This window comes from Anoplopoma fimbria, chromosome 6 (assembly GCF_027596085.1).
Source record: "Anoplopoma fimbria isolate UVic2021 breed Golden Eagle Sablefish chromosome 6, Afim_UVic_2022, whole genome shotgun sequence".
Taxonomy (NCBI): Eukaryota; Metazoa; Chordata; class Actinopteri; order Perciformes; family Anoplopomatidae; genus Anoplopoma; species Anoplopoma fimbria.
In genome coordinates this window covers 5,533,636-5,555,475 of record NC_072454.1, presented here as the reverse complement: position 1 = coordinate 5,555,475, position 21,840 = coordinate 5,533,636, and the positions used below count along the sequence as shown (strand labels likewise).

General features: G+C 40.9%; 1 protein-coding gene across 1 annotated transcript in view; it reads left to right on the top strand.

Annotated features, from left to right (window-relative positions):
• The window catches only part of atrnl1a (attractin-like 1a), a 237,273-nt gene that overhangs the window by 99,490 nt on the left and 115,943 nt on the right, over positions 1-21,840 (top strand). The window contains exons 21-22 of the mRNA XM_054600058.1: positions 4,892-4,985; positions 14,229-14,281. Coding sequence (XP_054456033.1) covers positions 4,892-4,985; positions 14,229-14,281 — 147 coding nt within the window. The remainder of the gene's footprint in view (positions 1-4,891; positions 4,986-14,228; positions 14,282-21,840) is intronic.

Genomic DNA, 21,840 nt, shown 5'->3' with positions numbered 1-21,840 from the left:
ATCTCTCTCTCTCTCTATTTCTCACATACAGTTACTGAGTTCATATTTTTCTGTGTCTGCCATGCGGCAACCTCCGGTTCTGTAAAGTGAAGCCAGTGTGGAAGTGCCTTAAGCTTGCATTCTTTCTAATGGCCACCAGGGGACGACTCCTCTGATTGCAAAAAGAAGTCCCTCCTTGACCCTTCTTCCCACTTCTTTTATTACCTCATTAAACATTGTAAACATGAGTTTATGGTCTGAATAAGTCTTCTTTAACACAGCATGATATTCATTTAGTATATTATGGTCCCATTCGAAGTTAAATAGACCATTAAGCAGGGAATGCTTTTGGGGCGCTACCTTGTGATTAACAGGTCGTTACCATGGCGTTTTCCGGTCTGGGAGCTGTCTGAGTTTTTGTCTTACAGCTTTAATCCTTTGTGTGTGTTTTCTCGTTAATAAAAGTTAAGTGAATCTTTTGGTTGCCTAAAAATGTCCAACTCAGCGTTTGGTTGTCCTTAGCTCCACCCTCTCGTGTCCCCTTTGGTTGCAAAAAAAAAAACAAGATGGGGACAGCCTAAATACAGAGGCTTAAAAATGGCAGTTTACGATACAATGTGTGACGTCCTGGTCAATACTTCCACTTCTTACATAAAGTCTGTGTCTGTCAATTGTATATTTACCAAGAAGGATTACTATACAGAAAATGGACACGCCATGAAAACTTTGAGGGAAACGCAACTTCTTCAATAAGAGTATAAATGTCTTTAAAAAACAAACTGGTGCCACTGGTTTTTACCATACAATACATTTGTTCAGTCAGTCAGGGTTTCTCACTTAAAATGATTACGGTAGATCTGAGATGACATTTTAAAAGCTTTAAATGAATGTAAATGTGCTTCTTTGCCTGATGAGATGCTGTAAGTTCAACCTCTGTGTAAACAAAGACGGGTCATATCGCAGTCTGGTACGTCCATCAATTGGAAGCTGAAAATTGAAGAAATCCATTAGTTTTAACAGACAGTTACGGCCATCCATCAGTTTTTGTCTCATGCATTTACTTCGCACTCCGTCTCAGGAGCTGTTCGGTCATGAATCTGTCATGCATAAATACCCCAACAGCCTCAGCACATTCACTTTTGAATATGTTACACTTAGAACAATGACGGCAGACTCGCGGATCAGATGAAGTTCCTTTCTGTGAACTCCGTGCTGTAACAACAGCCTGCAGGCCTAGTTTACAGTTTGATCAGCAGCTCCCGCTCAGAATATAAAAGGTGAAAGACAGATTGTGTGGCAATGAGTGGCAAACATCACCAGGGAATGATAAATGAGATACATTTTTTCCCCCATTTTAAAAAACCCCCCCAGATAATTCATGAATCAAATAAAGTGTAGCTAACAGCTTAACACAAGGTTAATGATAACGTTACCTCAGAAGCCGAGATTTGACTTTTCCGTTTTGTCAAATGAGTGTGACTTTATTTATTTATTCGATTCAAGTAGAAGACTGGAGATGAAATGTCGGAGCAGCTTTTCATCTCATCAGTCTGCGGAGCAGGCAGCTGGTCTGCGCTGCGACGGCTCTGCTGGAAGCAGGATGCTGTTTGCTGCTTTTTGGGGGATTACAGCGGCTTCATGTTTGTTTGAAGAGAGGACAGAAGTTAATGCACTTCTCTGTGACACAAATTTGCTCTGTTTCAGTGCGAGATCTGGGATAATTTGAGTTTATATTTAAGGAGCCGTGGAGGTTGTGTTATGTCTGTCCGTCTGTTGGAGTGTCTGGGTTCGGTTTCTAATTCGGCCTTTGAGATTACAGTGCGATAGTGAAAGCTGAGAGCAGTCCAAGTCTCCTTGTTGTGTCTTGTGTGTGAAGTGCTTCAGATGATTGTGGTATTCAGTAAGCCTCAAACCCAAAAAACAAGTATCTGGCAGCCTTTTTCAGCCTTTAACACAAATTCTCTATCTCTTTCTCATTCTTCTCTGTATTGGATTTTTCTCGAGTGTCCATTGGCGGAACCTGTGTGAGTTCATGAATACACATTTTTGCTGGCTGTGTCCTTTGTATGCCTTTGTTGACTGCCGTGCTGAATCAATATTGTATGAACAGCGGGGTTACCCGAGCCGGTGCTAACACACCTGTGATTTGTCTATTATCTCAAATCTAAAAGCCACTTTTTTGTTAAGGCTCCGTTATCTCCCAAACCCTCACGGCTCAGTGTGCATCTCTGAAAAAAAAGGCTTTTCTCTCTTTGTGACGGGTCGAAGGGATTCCAAGTAATAGATCGAAATTGTATTTTGTTACTGTGGCCTCATCATGCGTCTCTTGTTTTCTCAAGTTGACGAACGACAATTCGACTTTCAGCCCGCTGACATTTAAACGCCCCACTGCGCAACCTTGTCTTTATGCCACTTCAGTGTGTGCGTGTGTGTGTGTGTGTGTGTGTGTGTGTGCGTGTGTGTGTGTGTGTGTGTATGTGTGTGTGTTCCAACATCTAAATATCTGGAGCTGCGTTTTTTTGTTCAGTTTTAGTGATCATATCAGGGCCTTTTGTCCCTCGCGGAGGAGGAGGAGAGGGTGTAGAAGAGGTTGTTTTCCTCTCATTATCCGCCGGTGCCTTGGCTTTACCTTGACCTGAGCGCACCACTGTTTTATTACAGGAGCTGTCTCCGTGCCAATTGGAAGGAATAAGAACCAAGCACAAAGTCAATTCAGCTGGAGAGGGACACAGGAAAAAGTGGCCTTGTGTGGATGTGAACACACACACACACACACACACACACACACACACACACACAGACACACACACACAGACAGACACACACGTACACACCTACACACCGTAACACAAGGGTATAGCGAACGTTCTTGTTTGTCTCTGCCATTAGTCACTCCATGCAGAAGTGATTTAGTGTCTAAATTACAGGCTCGGCTCCATGTGAATCATCCGGCTACATCATGCTCTGCTTTTGCATAACAAAACGATTAAAAAGATTAGACTCACCAACAGAAAAAAAAAAAAAAAAAAAAAAAAAAAAAGGGCCTCCATCTCTGTGGCTAATCAGAAGCAGGCTATAGCTACAATAAATAGCTTCCAAAAACCCAATTTCAACATCCAGGATGTTACCTCATAGTTCACATAGTTCCAGAAGTTTTTCCAAAAATGGAAGTTTTCTACTGAGAATTATATGTTGCGTAATTACACTTCGACTCTGATGTAGATAAACAGCCTATTTCCATATTAGCTTATTCCCTTCCCCTGGTGGACTGCTGTGTGTTTTCTGTGTCTCACTCATGTTTAAATGGGCCTTTGACTTGGCCGTCATTATAATAAGGAACAGGAGCAAAGGTCTTAAAACCAGCCAGCAGGAAAAAACATGTAAAAAGCCACTTTACCCTTCCTGCTCAGCAGACTGACACAGTTAGAGACTAGCTGGTGAACACAGTGGAGCATTTAGCAGCTAAAGAGACAGATGTTTCCCTCAGGTGTGGGTAGAGACCAGAATCAAGGCTGCACTATTACCTCCATTCTGCTCTTTTAATTCCATTTCATTGTTGTTGTGTTTTTATGTTCATATACGTACTTTTGTATATATATGTTTATATTTATACTTGTATATATAAGTTAAATGTTTATGCCTCCCTTTCCTACTTTGCTGTCCTTGTTTTCTGTTTTTTATTTGTCTATTTCTATGTATGTACGCTGAGAGCGACAGAAAACCGAAGTCAAATTCCTTGTATGCGTACGCATTCTTGGCAAATAAAGCTGATTTTGATTCTGATTCTGAAAAGAGAGCGACTGTTGGACTTATTTTGGGACACAAACAAGACTCCTAATGAATGATCATGTTGCTCCGTAACAGCTTGATGTGAAATTAAGCAGCTGTTTGCCAAGAAGATCGTCATATCAACTTAAAAGCTGATGATATGTCAGTATTGTGTTCACAGCTTGTTTCTGCTGCCCCCAAGTGGCCCAAAAAATAAAATCGTTGGTGTAATTATAATCAAATCAAATCAAACATTTTTTTTTTTCCCTTGAGAACACTTTGCAAACCATGTGTTAGATTTGGACATTGGATCCTCTGTCCTTAAAAGCCATTATGAAAATGTCACCCCCCCCCATCTCTTACAATGTGATATCTTCACGGCTAGAATGGACTGGAGGGGCAATTACAGCGACCAATAAACTTCTAAATGCTCACATGGGCATTTTTTTAAGACATACTTGAAAAAAAAAGTGAATTTATCCCTTCAATATTCCTTTTAATAGTCACTTGAATTTCTTTTTGTAAATGCTGAAACATCGTTCACTGGTGACCTTGTGTTTCCCAGGAACTGCTTTTCTTTCAAACATTCTTGTAAAGAAAAACATTACATTGTGAAAGGAATGATTTGTTAAGGCTAGATAAGGTTAAAGTGCATGCAGTTCAGTCTTTTTCTAAGAACAAGGAAACAAGAAAACCATTCCGATGAAGAACTTGTCACCCATTAGTGCAGAGCCACGCCATGCTTTAGTGTTTCTCAGAGAGTGAGTGATTTGTCCTTTTCTATCTTTCTCACTCCCCCTTTGCTCGTCTCCTTATTACCCTCCTCTCTCTCCATCTCTGATTTCTCCACCTTTTTCAGTACCTTCCTTCTCTCCTCCGCCCCCCCCCCCCCACTCGTTCTCATCTTTTCATCCCCCTTGCCTCCTCCCACGCTCTTTGTCTGCATTTATTCCCTCAACTGGAATATCTAACAAAATGTGAAAAGGGGATTATTGTGTTTCTATACAGTACGCAGGTATAAGTGCTGGACGCGGCGCCACTGCAGTCCATTACTGTCCTGCTCAAGGGCACCTGAGCAGTAGTTGCACAACCTTGAATTTTCAGATATCAAATCTTAACACCTCTCTCACTGTTTTTCCTGCAGCTTGCAAGTGTAACAGCCATGCCAACGTGTGCCACGTCAACACAGGGAAGTGCTTCTGTACCACTAAAGGGATCAAGGGAGACCAGTGTCAACTGTGAGTATACTGTCATATAACTACATAATAAATAAATACCCACCCTGACCTTACCCACATCTTGCTGGCCTTTGAGAAATAAGAAATCCAATTAAATAATCAGAACACATATCACATGACAACATGCAACATGCACAACATAATGCCGGCTGCTTTATTGTAAATATAAGATGCTTTCACACTTTGGATTATTGTATCAATTAAAAAACACTCAGGTTTTTGTTTAAAGATTTTAGTTCTGATGGATTTGACGAGACCCAGTTTACTGATGGTAACTGCAAATGCAGTTCAGTGTTACAGATCTCAGAATACTTGGGGCAGGAAAACAAACTGTTGTCTCTTTAACAAAGAAGTTAGGAAACAATTATGCTTTTTCCATTTCTCTGTTTGTTAGCTGTGATCTGATTTTGCTTCACATGGCATGAGTTGGAGAACAGAAAAAGTTAAAATAATTCCTCAGTGCTCAGCCCGCAGCTCTTCAACAGCTCTGTTCCATTACTCCCTGCAGTAGCTCGATCTGATCTGCTGTCAAAAAAATTGTCCGCTGTCTTGTTTTGTAGAAACATTTCTGATGAAGCTCACTGACAAAACACATTGCATTTCTTGTGAATACTTCATAATAAAAGTCAACCTGTGTTGTGCCATTTAAATGCTTTTAATATGAAGCTGCAGCAGCAGGAAAAGTCCGGGGTGAAATACTGCAAGTATATATAAGTATTGCATACTTTCATCAGTGGGCAACATTGTTACTTTAATTTGAATTTAGTTAAGGGAAATTGGTTTTAACTTTAAAATGTTTTTTTCGTTATCAGTAAGGCAGAAAGAACAATGAAAGACACATGTTTGTGTGTGTACAGTGTGTGTGTTTGTGTGTGTGTGTGTGTGTGTGTGTGTGTGTGTGTGTGTGTGTGTGTGTGTGTGTGTGTGTGTGTGTGTGTGTGTGTGTGTGTGTGTGTGTGTTTCCCCCTGACTGTGCCAGTATAAACCGCTGCAGCACTACAATATCCTGAATGGGTTGGCGGACCAACACACCACAGAGACACACTGAAAATTGCTGCATCGATAAATCTAAAAGGCGAGGCTAGAGAGCAGAGACAGAGGGTGTGTGTGTGTGTGTGTGTGTGTGTGTGTGTGTGTGTGTGTGTGTGTGTGTGTGTGTGTGTGTGTGCGTGCGTGCGTGAGGGATGTTTGCCATGTCCAGGAAAAGGGGCATAGAGAAGACAACTGAAGCAGTCAGACATATTTTTTTCTTTGTTTAGAACCATGATTGCAGGTATCATGTATTATGGATTAAAGAACATGTGTGTGTGTGTGTGTGTGTGTGTGTGTGTGTGTGTGTGTGTGTGTGTGTGTGTGTGTGTGTGTTAGAGTGGAGGTTTCATAAACTTGCCCTGTGATTGTAATCGCTCCCATTATGTGATAGTATACTTGTTAATGTGTGTATTTAGAGTCAGATATGGTTCCTCAGTTTGTACCTCAGAGGAGTCTGCAGTCTTAGAGTTCACTCTATTACAGCTAATTATTTCTTAATGTGTTTGATTAGTTTCTTTCATTTACAGAACAATCAAACATGGAGGCAAAAAAAGATTCTGTCTAGAGTGTTAGATGTTTTCAAACCATAGCTTATGTGTCCAGTGGGAGCAACAAGTAGCTCGCAGATTTAAGACACTGTAGCCGTACACCCTGCATACGCACACCCACGCACACACAACTTGAATCATATCTGCTAGCGATTATGTCAAATTTTCTGACCTTTAACTTAAACTCTGACATTCACCTCTGACTCTCCGCGTTACGCCAACCTCGAAATAACCTTTGAGTGATCCTTAGCTTCAACTCAGCTCCTGACACTCACATGACCTCACATGAAAAGCCTCCCTACACATGTTTACTGTCAACTTCAATCAGCGTAGTACATTAGTATCTTTGAAGAGTATTCCTTTAAGACACTGTTAAACACTGATTCATTAGAGAACTTATTTTTGTAAACAGGAATAAAAATATAACTAATGGCTGTTCGCTTGGTTTTCAAAAAAAGTCCTGAGCCAATCACAACTTTATATGCAGGTTAAAGATCAGGAACTTCATCTTTATTGGCTGCAGGAAATATGAAGTGCTTAAGTGTCACTTCTGTGTCATTTAAAAAGGATGTCAGGGATGGAGGGACGTGTGATCACATCTGATTCGTTTTGGGAAAATAACAGCTAACATATATGTCGCACTGAATAAGATAAGATAAGATAAGATAAGATAAGATAAGATAAGATAAAATAATCCTTTATTAGTCCTGCAGTGGGGAAATTTGCAGGATTACAGCAGCAGAGAAGATAGTGCAAACAAGAGACATAGTAAAAAAAGATCAAAACAAGTATTATAAATAAGTAATAAAACAGTAAAGAATATTAAATAAGTAAAAAAAAGTTCACCAATAACTAAAATATTAAAGTGAAATGCAATGGCAATTCAGTCTGATTATCACACTCGTTACATATTGTCAAATCTGGAACAATATTCAAAACTGCAGTTGCGATGAGTGAATGTTGAATTGGCTGAACAGCATCAGTGCTCCTGTTCACTTGGCTTTTGTCAGTATTTTTATTTTTTTGAGCGTAATGTTTCTTTCCAGCTCGCTCCGATAATTCATGATTCTGGTGGAGACTCCGCAGAGGCTGGGAGCACAAATGGTGTGTTGATGTGTGTTTACTTGTGCATCCCTAAGCCACTGCGCTTCAGACGCTTTCACCTTTGATTTGCTCCGACACCCTCCCCTCCCCTCGACTCCCCCCTTCTCTCTGTCTCTCTCTAAATGTCTCTCTGTCACAGCGCTGTTTGTTTTGCTTGAGTCACTCCAAAATGGTTGTGCCAAGTCGAGGGCCATTTGTTTGTCGTTTTGATTATGAACGAGCAATTTCCCACAGTGGGGGGGGGACGCTAAGCATCCCCAGGTTACATCAGGTGTTGATGTGTATTTGAGAGTGCGTGTTCTTTTTTTGTGCATATATCCTGACATTTCTTTTTTGGATTTGTGTGTCTGTCTTTCATCCTTTTTTTTTCATTTATATTTAACAGAAAATGTGTTTCTTTTTCTGTTTGTCCCTTTTCACGGTTTGTCAGTCCTTTTGCTTCCTCAATGCCTCAAAAAAATTGTTGTATCACATAAATCATAATTGCATTAGGAACTTCCTATTATCGACAGATATATAGGCACTTTGACACACACTATTATCGTATTTAGGGTTCAATATCACATGATACATGATATTCTGTACGATTCATTACAATACATGAAGCGATACGATACATTTTGATACATTACGATACATTACGATACGATACATTACGATACGATAGGATACGATAGGATACATTACGATACGATACGATAGGATACATTACGATACGATACATTACGATACGATGTGATACGATAGGATACATTACGATACGATGCGATACGATAGGATACATTACGATACGATACGATACGATACATTAAATACATTACGATACGATACGATACGATACGATACATTACAATACATACAATGATACATTACGATACGATACGATAGGATACATTACGATACGATGCGATACGATAGGATACATTACCATACAATGCGATACGATAGGATACATTACGATATGATGCGATACGATAGGATACATTAATATACGATACGATACATTACGATATGATGTGATACGATAGGATACGATAGGATACGATAGGATACGATAGGATACGATAGGATACGATAGGATACATTACGATACGATACATTACGATACGATACGATACATTACGATACGATACATTACAATACGATACGATACATTACAGATACATTACGATACATTACGATACGATACATTACGATACGATACATTACGATACAATACATTACGATACGATACGATACATTATGCTACTACATTATGATACATTACGATACATACGATACGATACATTACGATGCGATACGATACATTATGATACATTATGATACATTACTATACATTACTCTACATTACTCAATACATTACGCTACATTACGCTACATTACGATACATTACGCTACATTACGATACGATACATTACGATACATTATGATACATACGATACATTACGATACATTACGATATGATACATTACGCTACATTACGATACATTACGCTACATTACGCTACATTACGATACATTACGATACATCATGATACATTATGATACATTACTATACATTACTCTACGATACATTACGCTACATTACGCTACGTTACGCTACATAATGATACGATATGATACATTACGATACATTATGATACATTACGATATGATACATTACGCTACATTACGCTACATTACGCTACATTACGATACATTACGATACATAATGATGCAATACGATACAATATGATAAAGTACAATAGTAGCAGTATAGCTGTCGAGATGTATTTCCCTGGACCGAAGTATTGGACGGCTTCCTCCAGTCTATGCCAGCAGCAGAGTCAAAAATGATCCTTATAGCAAATCATATCACAGCTAAAGCCCATGCACACTGTCTGTGTGTGAGTGCGCTATGTGTTTGCGGGGCCAATGTGAATGTGTGAACAGTAACAGCTGTTACAGGCGGCTCAGAGTGTGAATGTGGCAGGTCAACATAACTGGAATATGGTCTATACCTGAGCTACTGATATCAGGAATCAGCTGCTCACCAGATGTCCTCCTGCTGTTTATGTGTGGTCACAGTTTTACAACATTTATGAATAATCTATTTAAAGTCTCACCTGCATGGACTTTTATTTTTACTGTCTGAGATTGAGCATTCTGTTTCTCCTTGTTTTCCCTGTTGTTGCTTTGTCAGACTGATTGTTTGATCGTGTTGATTTAGCTTTAATTGGCCTCCTCTCCGATTTTGGAGAACTCCACTAATTGACTGCTAATTTGCATCTTTAACTGTATTCTTGACTGGAGAGAGTGTTTGTGTGTGTTTGTGCGTACGAATGTTTGTCATTTTGAGTGTTGCTAAACAGAGCCTGATACGGTACGTAGTTTTCTGACTTACAAACTGCGCACTGATTCATTTTTTTTATGCCTGTAAAACTCTTAACAGTTAGCCCTTCACAACAAAAACACACACACACAAGCAGCATCATCGTGACCTTTAATCTCCATTTTGTTTATCTACGCAGGGGTTTAGAGGAACAGCAAGCGGAGCAAAAATCACTTGTGAACATGAGTGTGTGTGTGTGTGTGTGTGTGTGTGTGTGTGTGTGTGTGTGTACTTGTGTAGCTGAGTCAGAGTGTGTTCTAAGTGATGAGGCAGCCCAGTCCTCTGTGGCTCTTATCTTGTCCCCATTAGGCTGTTCTAAGCAGCTTAAGTGTCCGTCCTCTTTTTGTTGGAGCTCTGCGTCCAGATCTTTAGTGTCCCCCCAAGAGAGAAAATATCTTGTCCTCATCACCTACTTAGCCTCGGAGTCTGCTTATCATTCTTCTCTGAACGCATTTATATGAATGTAATGATTGGCCAGTATCAGCATCATGACGCAGTCAGCCAGTACCAGGAGTTGAATGCTTGCTTGCAACATGACTAGCTCTTTTATATCACTGTGGTCAGCTTTGTATTTTGAGATTTATTTCGGTAAGTGTGTTATTTTTTTTATAGATGGAATAGATGCTACATTACAAGATTCAAGTAACCACCAAGCCTCAATAGTTCAGCAAAGACAGGGTAGCTGACTTTGGTGGCCTGGCTTGAGGAACAGTTTGATGACTGCTAAATCGTGAGCGCGCTGCCAGCACGCATAGCATATCGCATTTAATGACAATCACACTGTTTCATTGTCAGATATGGTAAACACACATAGTGCATGCGTTCAAGAAGAAAGTTCTTCGACTGTAAAGTTTTAAAAGTATCAGCAACAGCACATTATTGTGAAAGTCATTTAAAAGTCAGTGGTGAATTTATTCAGTTTTTTGTTTAAACCTCTTGGTGAAGCTGTGTTTTGGTCTCTTTTCAAGTCTTTTTTAAGTCTTTGCTCTTATTGTTATAACTTTTCCGTGTATGGAGCAGGTCTTAACAATGGATCCCTTTGTATTTGACATCTATTCATAATTCTGTGATATATATTGAGACAAATAAAAATACATTGTGTTGTGAAAAGTATAAACAAATTAAAACTTTGAAGTGTAATTGGTCCTTGTTTGTCTGGTTTTGCAGAGAATTTTTGTTTGTAATGAGTGCAAAGTTGATGCTGTGCATTATTGGGAAATCATGATCGCTAAACCCACAAGAGTAAGCATATTATCAGCATAGTCAGCTCGCCTCCAACCTGCTAAAATCTTTTCAAACAACACTGAATCCTTATCAGCTTTCTCAGTATCCAAACCTGATGTCTATCCTCCTCTTGGGGGGGGAACGGATGACAGATCTTTGTGTATCATTTGCACATTATGACTGCAGCTAAAAGAAAAAGAAAATCAGTTTAGTGATTCAAATATTTGATAGAAGTATTTTATAGATCTCGTTTGACTCCAAAGAGGGCCCAATGCAATTTCTGTCATCACATTTATCACAATAAATCTTGTTGTTGCTGAAATCGGCTTCGCCCTCAAAGCGCTCCTCTGTGGCCGCCGGCTGGAAGCGACTCCAAAAGCTTTTAAAGTCACAGAGTCCTCTTGAGACGACGCTGCTCACAGTTTCGAGTCCAAGCGCTTTGTTTCATAAGCCTCTTTCACCTTCCTCTTAACTCCTTCTCTCCTTGTTTCTTTCATGTAGATGAGTGCTGCCAACATTAAATAAAACATGAGCACATTCAGCTTCTTGCGACAGACCGTTCTGTAGTTCAGCAGAAAAATCTCAGTTACTTGGAACATATTGGTCTAGACGTCAAGCGGTCTCTTAAGCTGATTCACGCTCCACTATTACGCTCAAAGTATCACTCTGATTCTGTGTTTTCTTTTATTGGCGTACTAAACTCCTGATTCAGGATGGAGGCCCAGTGAGGCAGTGGTGGTTTAGGGCCTCGTCCTTGGCCGGAGTTTAGAGAAGGATGAAATATTCAGAGTCCAGCCGCTGCTCTGTGACCTGCTGCAGCACTACAAGAGAATTCACAAACACCCAGGCTGTAAACCTCACACGCCCTCTTGTTCTTGTTCATTTCTTCCTCTCTTTTCCTGTCAATCTTCTCCTGTATGTGTGTTTTAATGCTCTTTCTCTCCCTTTACATCCTCCAGCCCCTCCTTTGTGGGAGTTACAGTGGGTGCTTTGGATGATTTACTTTACATTTTAAGTAAAGCTTGTCAAATATCTGCATATGGGTTTGATGAGCAGTGAGGTTTCTTTTTTTCCATATGGCCATGATGCAGAACTTTAGCGGTTACAACATCCATAAACACCCCTTTTGTTTTTTCTTTTTAAAGCATTCCAGATGACCATCATGCAGAGTCATTCACACTCACACACACAAAAAATAAGAAAAGCTGTATACTACTCCATCGCAGAGATGCAAACGTTTTTTAAAGACATGTTAAAAGCCTTGGCATTAATAATAATAATAATAATTGCATTTTGTTCTCTGAGCACATTTTGTTCAACACTTCTTGCCAGTGGAAGTTTAATAACTGACGTTTTGTTCTCTGCTGCCAGGCAATAATTTTCCTATCTGTACTTCAGGTGCACGTCATCCATCTTGACACTTAAATGGCCTCAAGAGCTTGTTCATCATTTCTTCAAGATAACTGAAAAAGAAAACCTTCAACCCTGATATCTTTTTTCTTTAATTACTTCTGCTGAGTGTTAACATTTACATTATCTTTAAGAGCCCCAGTGTTTCTGCTCCACGAGGCCCCTAGAAACCAAAGCAAATTATGTATTTTGAAAAATTAATTCGATTTCTGCTGTTTTTTTTTACCTAATTGTATTGCGGCGGCGCTTACTGGTCATTAGAGACTTGTCCGTAACCTAAAGGTCACAACTTTCAACAACAGCCAATTACTGTCCATCAGCAACGCATAGTCATGTTATATCTGCTCACAGTGAATAACAGACAAATGGCTGAAATGTCAAAATGAGAAGCCGAGTAGATTCTTATTTGACATGTGACCGACAGGGCCTAAAAAACAATTTATTTTTTCACAGTGTTTTTTTCCCCCATAATGACAGTGGTTGATGGCGCTTTGCATTTTGTTTTCCCACGTACTGGCAGTGAATGTTATTCCAAAGAGAGAAACAATCATCTGAATGAAATAGATGAATACGAAATAAACCTTTTGGCTTTGATTTAAAAGGCTACTATGGTTACCATAAACTGCACATAACAGCTATCTCATTAGTGTTGAAAGGTTTCAAAAAAAGTCAAAGTTTCTCCAACAGATTTTTTACATTTTTAATAGTTTTGTGTCTTACCATTGACTGTTTATATGGCTCCAAAGCTCCACTGTAAGTCTAGTATTCAGCAATACTGAACATGGATCAACATTAGAGAAGTGGATTATGCAGGAGTTTATACAGTCGGCAGTTTTTTATACATTACTGTGTCTCCATTGTTACTGCTCTGAAACCAGGATCAATACAGCTGCCATCCTCCATGAAGGAGCGGCTTTAAACTTTGCAGTGAGAGATTATTTGATACCCAATAGATTGATTTTCAGGGGAGTTTTCCACTGCGTGCAATTCATCAACATTATTTAGCCAGATATCTAAGCTGGTGGTCCTCTGACGCTCCTGCAAATGCCTGAAATCTGATTTTCTAGCAGAGTACTTCAAGATAGAGTGTGTGTGTGTGTGTGTGTGTGTGTGTGTGTGTGTGTGTGTGTGTGTGTGTGTGTGTGTGTGTGTGTGTGTGTGTGTGTGTGTGTGTGTGTGTGTGTGTGTGTGTGTGTACCCTGGGGAAAAGAGAGCAGCTCTGAGTAGACGGGACTGTCAGGGAAATCACCTCGGAAAGAGCTGGGCGAAGACACTACCTGCAACCAGGGCCCACCTGACACACACACACACACACACACACACACACACACACACACACACACACACACACACACACACACACACACACACACACACACACACAACCAAACCACACTGTAAAACAAAAAAATGTGTCTTGAATGCTAATGCCTTTGTTCTTTCTCTCTCTTCTTCTTCTTCTTCTTCTTCTTCTTCTTCTTCTTCTTCTTCTTCTTCTTCTTCTTCTTCTTTGTCTTTCCTTCTCTGCCTCTTTTTCTTTCTTGTGTCGTTCCAGATGTGACTCAGAGAACCGTTACCTTGGTAACCCTCTCCGAGGAACATGCTATTGTAAGTATCCTGCTGCCACTACACCTGAGTCTCCCTGAGCTCCCTGGCCCTCTCTCTCGCACACACACACACACACACACACACACACACACACACACACACACACACACACACACACACACACACACACACACACACACACACACACACACACACACACACACACTTACTTAGAGCTGAAGTCTGTTCATCTCTACAAAGTCAATCCATTCAACATTGATGGCTCCATCGTCACCCAGGTCCGCAACCTCGGAATCATCCTTGACCCCACCCTCTCTTTCCTACCCCACGCCAACCACATCACCAAAACTGCCTTCTTTCAGCTCAGGAACATTGCACGCCTCCGGCCCTCCCTGTCCTCTGCCACCACCGAAATTCTCATCCATGCCCTCATAACCTCCAGACTCCACTACTGCAACAGCATCCTCTATGGCTCTCCCAACAAAATCCTCAATAAACTCCCAATATGTTCAGAACTCTGCCGCTCGACTGCTCACCTCCACCCGCCGCTACGAACACATCACCCCGGTCCTACGCCACCTCCACTGGCTCCCGGACTTTAAAATATTACTCACCACCTACAAAGCCCTAAACAACCTGGCCCCTCCCTACCTTTCAGACCTCCTCCCCCTCCACGCCCCAACCCGTTGCCTCAGGTCCGCCGGCGCAAACACTCTGAAGACCATCAGGACCAAGCGCCGGACCTGGGGTGACAGGGCCTTCTCAGTTGCTGCACCCTCCCTCTGGAACGCCCTCCCCATCCACATCCGTCAGGCTCCCACCCTATCATCATTCAAACAAGCCCTCAAAACCCACCTCTTCAAACTCGCCTTCACCTGCTAACCCCTGCTCCCTTTCCCTCCCTACCCTCCACTACATGACTCATTCCGCACAGCTTCTCCAGTTTTCTTTTTTTTTTAAATGTTCTGTTTGTTTGTTTTGCTTGCTCCTTTGTGTTCTTCGCCCTATGTAAAGCGTCTTTGGGTATCTAGAAAAGCGCTATATAAAATTAAAGTATTATTATTATTATTATTATTATTATTATAATCCTTGTACCCAAGGAAGGAAGGGAGGTACCAGAAAGCAGATGCTAACCCTGCTAGCTTTCTTGTGTTAAAATGGCCAGATTGCTTCCATGGACCTGCTGAGCTTCAGAAATAAATTGTAACAATAGTAACCATGACCAGATAGTTGTGCACGATAAAGTGTGTGCAAGCGTGGAAAAACACACAAAAAAATTTAACTTTATAAATCTATCCTGCAGCATAATCCACCTTCCTGCTGAATATCCATGAACTCACTGTGTTTCTCATACGCTCATATTTGTGCCACAATAAATCCTAAAGTTTTGAGGAGGGTATCACACCAACGCAGTGTATTCAGCCCTATTTTGGCAAAAGCAGTGGCTGTTTGCAACACATTTGGAACAACTCAGCACACAGATGGACTCAGTTGAGTGTGAAAACACAGTGACAGGGCCACATGTTTCCTCTGTCTCAGCATATTTTAACTGTCAGATTAAATGAAGGAAGAAACTTTACAGAAGTTTCCAATCAATGAAGAAGGAGAAGATGTCACTGATCATTCCAGGAAGGCTAAGGTGTTAGCTTCACTGTAATGAGTTTTGCTCGCTGTGAAGAATGTTGAGTTATGTTGCAGAGTAGATCCTTCCGAAAGGACCCAAATTACTAAAACCATTTTCTGATCTGAGACCTCTATAGTTACATTTCGGTTAAATTTAGGCAGCTAAACTTTTGTTTAATGTTTTAGAGAAAGATTTAGGTCATAAAAGACGTCAACTGTAGGCGTAACTTTTGCTTTTAAGAGCGGATCTTTAGATTGAAAGTTCAATCTTGACCTTGAAAACACTTGGCAAGACCACGAAATGTCGTTTATCAGGAAAATGTGAACATCCTAGATTTGAGTCTACAAAGGAGAGAGTTATCATTACTAACACATATTCAGGTCCACCGAGAGAGAGGGAAGAGGGATGCAAACAGAGAGAAAGTGTTTCTGTCCAGGACTCTGTTTTTCTGTTTCCAGATGCTAGCAGGGATCACATTGACTTAGCTCATTTGCAACAAATTGCTGGTTTTCCTTTTAAAGGGCAGACGGAGGAGGCTGGAGTCAAAACAGATGTTTTGTGGCACCCAAGCACATGCTCCCTCACTCTGCATTTCTCTCTCTCTCTCTCTCTCTCTCTCTCTCTCTCTCTCTCTCTCCCTCTCTCACACACATAGATACACATTCAGTCTACGAATTGCCGTCATCAGTTTTAATATTATAACACAGTAGAATAAAAGTTCAAGTGCTGTCAATGTCAATAGCCCTCAAGCTCGAGTGGGCCTATCATTGTTTCAATGAGGGAGGCTTGAAAGGATACAGCAATCAGAGGAGTCAAGCCACAGATTGTACTGGTCACCTCAAAAATGTCTTTGAGCACAAAAACAACTTCTGTTCAAGCATGTGATTGAAGACGGGAAAGTAGGTTCACCTTTATTTCTGCCAAACTTTTATCCTAAAATGCCATTTATCTTCCTTTTAAGACACAGAATCAGACATTTAGTTCAGAAAAGTGTGCCTGTGAAGGAGGCTCAGCGGTCATTTAAAGGTGCAATGTGTAATATCTGGACACCAATTTATTGAGTTATTTAAAAAAAAAAGCTGACTTTAAACTAACAGCAGGGCAAGAACACACAAAATTGGACCAAACTGCTGAAACTTTTGAGAGACGGTCAAAATAACACCACTAACTTAGAATCTTCAAGTGTTACATTAGCCATCTTTGCGTTTACTGTGCCACTAACTGGGGGCTGTACGGTCCATTACTGCTCTTTGATAGTTTTTTTTTATGATTAAATCCAAAATGGTAGAAACAAGAAAAAGACTAGTACTATTGTTTTGTCCTCATCGCCACCAGAAAACCCCCGGGGCGGGAGGAAGGATTGCAGTGGCAGCTTTGTGTCCCGGACCTTCAGTTAGCAGTTAAATGGAATTCAGCCAGAGCAACCACAGCGCCACTTAAACTATATACCAACCATCATGACCTACCTTGACTGACCTGTACCTTCAACGTGATTGACAAGCCCCTTGGATAGCTCTACTTCTTCGTCCTCACATGAGAGAAGACTAGACGCATAATGCCGCCACAGTGTTTGATTTCAGATAGAATGCCAGCTTCACGGGAGCAAAAGGGGCTTGACGATTAATGTAATAAGTGGTCGTAGTCACCCTGCCGTTATGAAGCCTCTAGTTCCCCGATTTCTCGGTCGCCATCTTGACTTTTTGCAACCGGTGAACAGAAGTTACCATATTTGGAAGGTGGAAGAGTGACGTAGAGGTCTGGTAGTGGCAGCTACCTATCAATCACAGTAAGCCCCGCCTTAAAGCATACCCTGCTTTATGGTCTATTTTACTCTAAATGGGACCATCATTTACTAAATGAACATCATGCTGATTGAGACCATAAACTCATGTTTACAATGTTTACTGAGGGAATAAATCAAGTGAGAAGTAGGGTCATTTTCTCATAGACTTCTATACAATTTGAATTATTTTTGCAACTGGAGGAGTCGCCCCCACTGGTCAGTAGAGAGAATGCAATTTTTAAGACAAGTCAGCATTGGATTCATTCCTCAGAACCAGAGGTTGCCGCCTGCTTTAATACAACAGCGTTGGCGTCTAGTGTGACGAAACCAAAATTCTGACAAAAATCGTATACATTGCACTTGTAAATACATTTTATTTGCTATTCTAATCAGTAATAATCCAGTCAACATTTGGGAACACAAACAGCTTCCTGTAAAGGACGGTTTGAACCTTCTGCTATCATCTGAAGCTGCATTTTATTTTGCAGTTCATCGATGGCATGGTATCATTGTCTGCTGGATTCAGGACTGAGGTTTGGAGGCACTAGATGGCACTAATGTGATGCCGTTGCCCAGTACAGTGAAGGGCTTTAGATAATCCAAATGCATAGAAACACTCAAACACATGCAGGTTTTAATGGCTCCTAAAGTCTGTAGGTCTCCGGCTCCTTGATATCTCCATGGCTGCAGCTGAAGTGTTGTTTCCAGATGCATTTGGAGACATTATGTTCCGTCATTAATGTGACATTATCTTTTCTGCTGTCTATGAAACGGGGTTAGTTTTGTTTGAACAAGAGCTAGCACACTCAGACGTACACACATGAATGCACACAGCACCCTCTCTCACACACACATGCAGAGAGATAGCGCGTATAAATTACAGATTTAAAAGCCATCCATTTCCCTTGTACGCTCAGGAAAAGCAGCCAGGTCAATATTAGTCTTAAATGTCATTGGAAGGAAGGGGCTGATAAAATAAGCTTTATCTCTGTCAATGTGAAATAACATATGGACTTTATGAGTGGCTTTTCCTTGCTGGAGATTTTGATGGATTTGCAGTAGAAGTTTGAGAAATCTGCACCACCTGTGGACTTCCTTTGATGTGAGGAGATGGTGAAAAGTTGTCGAACAGCTGACAGCAGAAAGGTTAACTAGAATGTGAGCAGACAGTGTTGTCAGTATGAGACTGTGGATAGTCCAGGATGGTCAGTTTTAACTGTCATGCAAAGTGCAAAAAATGCTAAGTCATATTCCCCCAAAAAGTTTGTTAATAAGCTCCAACTTCTATGTCTTTTGTTTTTTAGAACTAACATGGCTCTGGTTGTCTCACTACAAAGGCTCCAGCAGAGAACTGCTCAGACTTATCTGGTTTGCTGTAAGCTTTGCCGCCCTAAGTGTCCCCCCTGGATCCTTGAAGTCTTCTACACTTGTTTCTGTTATTACTTGTATTTTCGGGGCTTCTCCAAAGGGGCTGCGAAAGAAATTTGAGGGGAAGTTGCATTATTAACAAGAAAGAAAAAGATGAACATTTTTTTTTATAAATAAACAAACGACAAGAAAGGCAAGTAGAGAGAGCATACTCCCCTACGATGTGATGAGGGCAGAGCCGTCTTTTTGAGAAATACAGAATAGTCACTTATTATATACACCTGTAATCAGAAAAAATAATTGAAATTGATTTAATGAAGGATCGTGCTTTTTTCCCCTTAAAAAACATGTTTTGTCAATGTCATGTTTTTAAAATTTTTGGGGGGTAGGGTATTTTTTTTCTTCCATATACATATTTTGCACTGATGATTGCTGGGTAATATGCATGTTGATGTTGTCCAATGTCAAGTCTACATTTCATTATGTGTCAAGAGCATGATATACGGTAGCTTGTATAGGTGCAAAACCTCTGTGTGTGTGTGTGTGTGTGTGTGTGTGTGTGTGTGTGTGTGTGTGTGTGTGTGTGTGTGTGTGTGTGTGTGTGTGTGTGTGTGTGTGTGTGTGTGTGTGTGTGTGTGTGTGCCTTATAACTAGTAACTAGCCTGAACTGGGCTCCGTCTTTACGCCCCTGCTCCCTAAAACTTTCAATTGAAACAATCCCAAAAGGGAGGCTGCAAATTGATACTGTGGGCAACCTGCAGCAAGGGCTAAAGAGCAAATGTTGCTTCACTTTACAGGGTCACAGGCCAAAAAGGAGGTCGACAGCTTCTATGAGGGCAGGAACTTGCGATGGCAGGAACAGGTTCAGCCTTCTACCCTGTAGTCCACTAAAGGGGACTCCTTTGTAAAGCAATGCCTTCTGAAGGATGTGGACACATTCGTGGAAGTGGTTATGATGAATGCTCTGTAGACTTTCTGAATTTGGGATGAGGTGCAGTTTCAGCCAACCTTTGTGAGCTCTGTCCTTTAAGTGACAGCTATAACCAATGTATAAGGTCGGTCTCTGTGAAGTGATATTTCACAAGCGCCAGAGAGTACACCGGGCTGGATTTGTTCCATCCTTGTGGCAGTAAGTGACTGCCTGTCTGCTTTAGAAAGCAGCAGTCGTGACACAAAACTCTCACAGGCGACCGAAAGACCAGGAACAGAGGTTAAGCACTTGCTTTAAACTCCTTAAAAAAGGTGAATAGAAGACCATTATCTAAAGCAAACAAGCACTCAGTGTTGAACAGCTGAACATCATAAGTCTGGCCTCCTTGACATCTGCTCTGAATCAGACATGTTTAGTAGTCTACTCTCCTCTCTCCGTGTCTGTCTGCCTCTCCTTTCTCTTACCCATTTGTATAGCGGTGCTGTTTCAAAGTCACTCATGAAAACAGAATCGTTGCACTACTGCAGTAGTCAGAGACTGTGTAGTGTAAGTGTTCAATGGCAGCATTGTGCTTGGATTCAAGGGGTCACCTGTGTAAAAAAAAATCCATTTTATTCCAGATACATCAGGTGAGATGACTGACATAAAGTCAAGCTGGTGTTATTTTGCATCAACTATCATGGGGAAGCAAAATAATGGATTTTGTCTCCAACTAACAAGTGCTGTCAAATCCTCATACCTTTAATATTGAATAGCTTGTTTGTCATTGCTGAAGCAAGAGAATATTGACTTCTTATATGCCACCTCTAAAGGTAAGGTCTGGTTTAGTTTAGAAAACTATAAATAATTGGTTAAGTTTAGGGAGAGGTCACTTTTGCTGTGAAAAAAAGCCAAAGTTGAGCATTGATGCAGACTGTAGTCTACTGGGACCAACCGTCAACTGACTTGTTAGTCCTACACTTGCAGAAGGCATTAGATAAATACAAAGAGGTTTTCATTTTAGTTTTTAATATGCTTGTTAAGCATTTGCTTGGTTTTTGATTCTGTATTCTAAGAGGTTTGCAGCTGAGGGGCAACATCATGCTTCTTCCTCCTCTGCTACTGACATGACCACATGTGGTTAACTGTTAAAGGGATGGTTAGATTTTTTTTTGGAAATGTGTTGCGTGAAGTACCTGTCCAAGGTAAGAGGCTTTGTGTTTGGCAAATGTGATTGAGCATCCCCTCTCCAGTGGCTTCATTTATATACTGTTCAAGGGAATAAACTATGCTCGCCATGTTCATTACAATAGAAGGAAGGTGTCACTCAAATGCACCAATATATCAATGTTTTTTGGATTGATTGATTTTAATAATAGGGAAAAAAAACAAAGCCATTTTCATCATTTAAACTCTTCACTTGACAGCTGCAGTCTGCTTTATTGTGAAATACTGCAAATGAACAAAAACACAGAATGAAGTCATGTCACTGGCAGAAGCTTGTTCAGAAATCCATGTTGATGAAATGTTTTCATCAGACTGTGTCCAGCTATTGACGGCCGCGTTCCATCGTCTCACTCTGGGGATTAAGTGCAGAGAGCAGTGCTTTGGTTCAGTTAACGCTGTCATATTCAACCACCAGTCAATTGATGAAAAGCAACTCTGCTGTGTAATGAGTTTGCCCCCAGTCAGGCTGGCCTTTATGAGCAGCATCACCGAGGACAAAGCTCTAATGAACCACTGTCATATTCCATCTCAGTCAGCTACAAGGGGACGTCTAATTAGGGACGGCCACCAAGTGTCCCGCCACTTTTCCACTGAAAAAGACCAGCAGTGGGCTGGATTACTGGCTAACACCAGTCGGTCCGGAGTCAGAGCCGCCTGCTGCCCTCAGGCCTGCTCCGAAAGCTCAG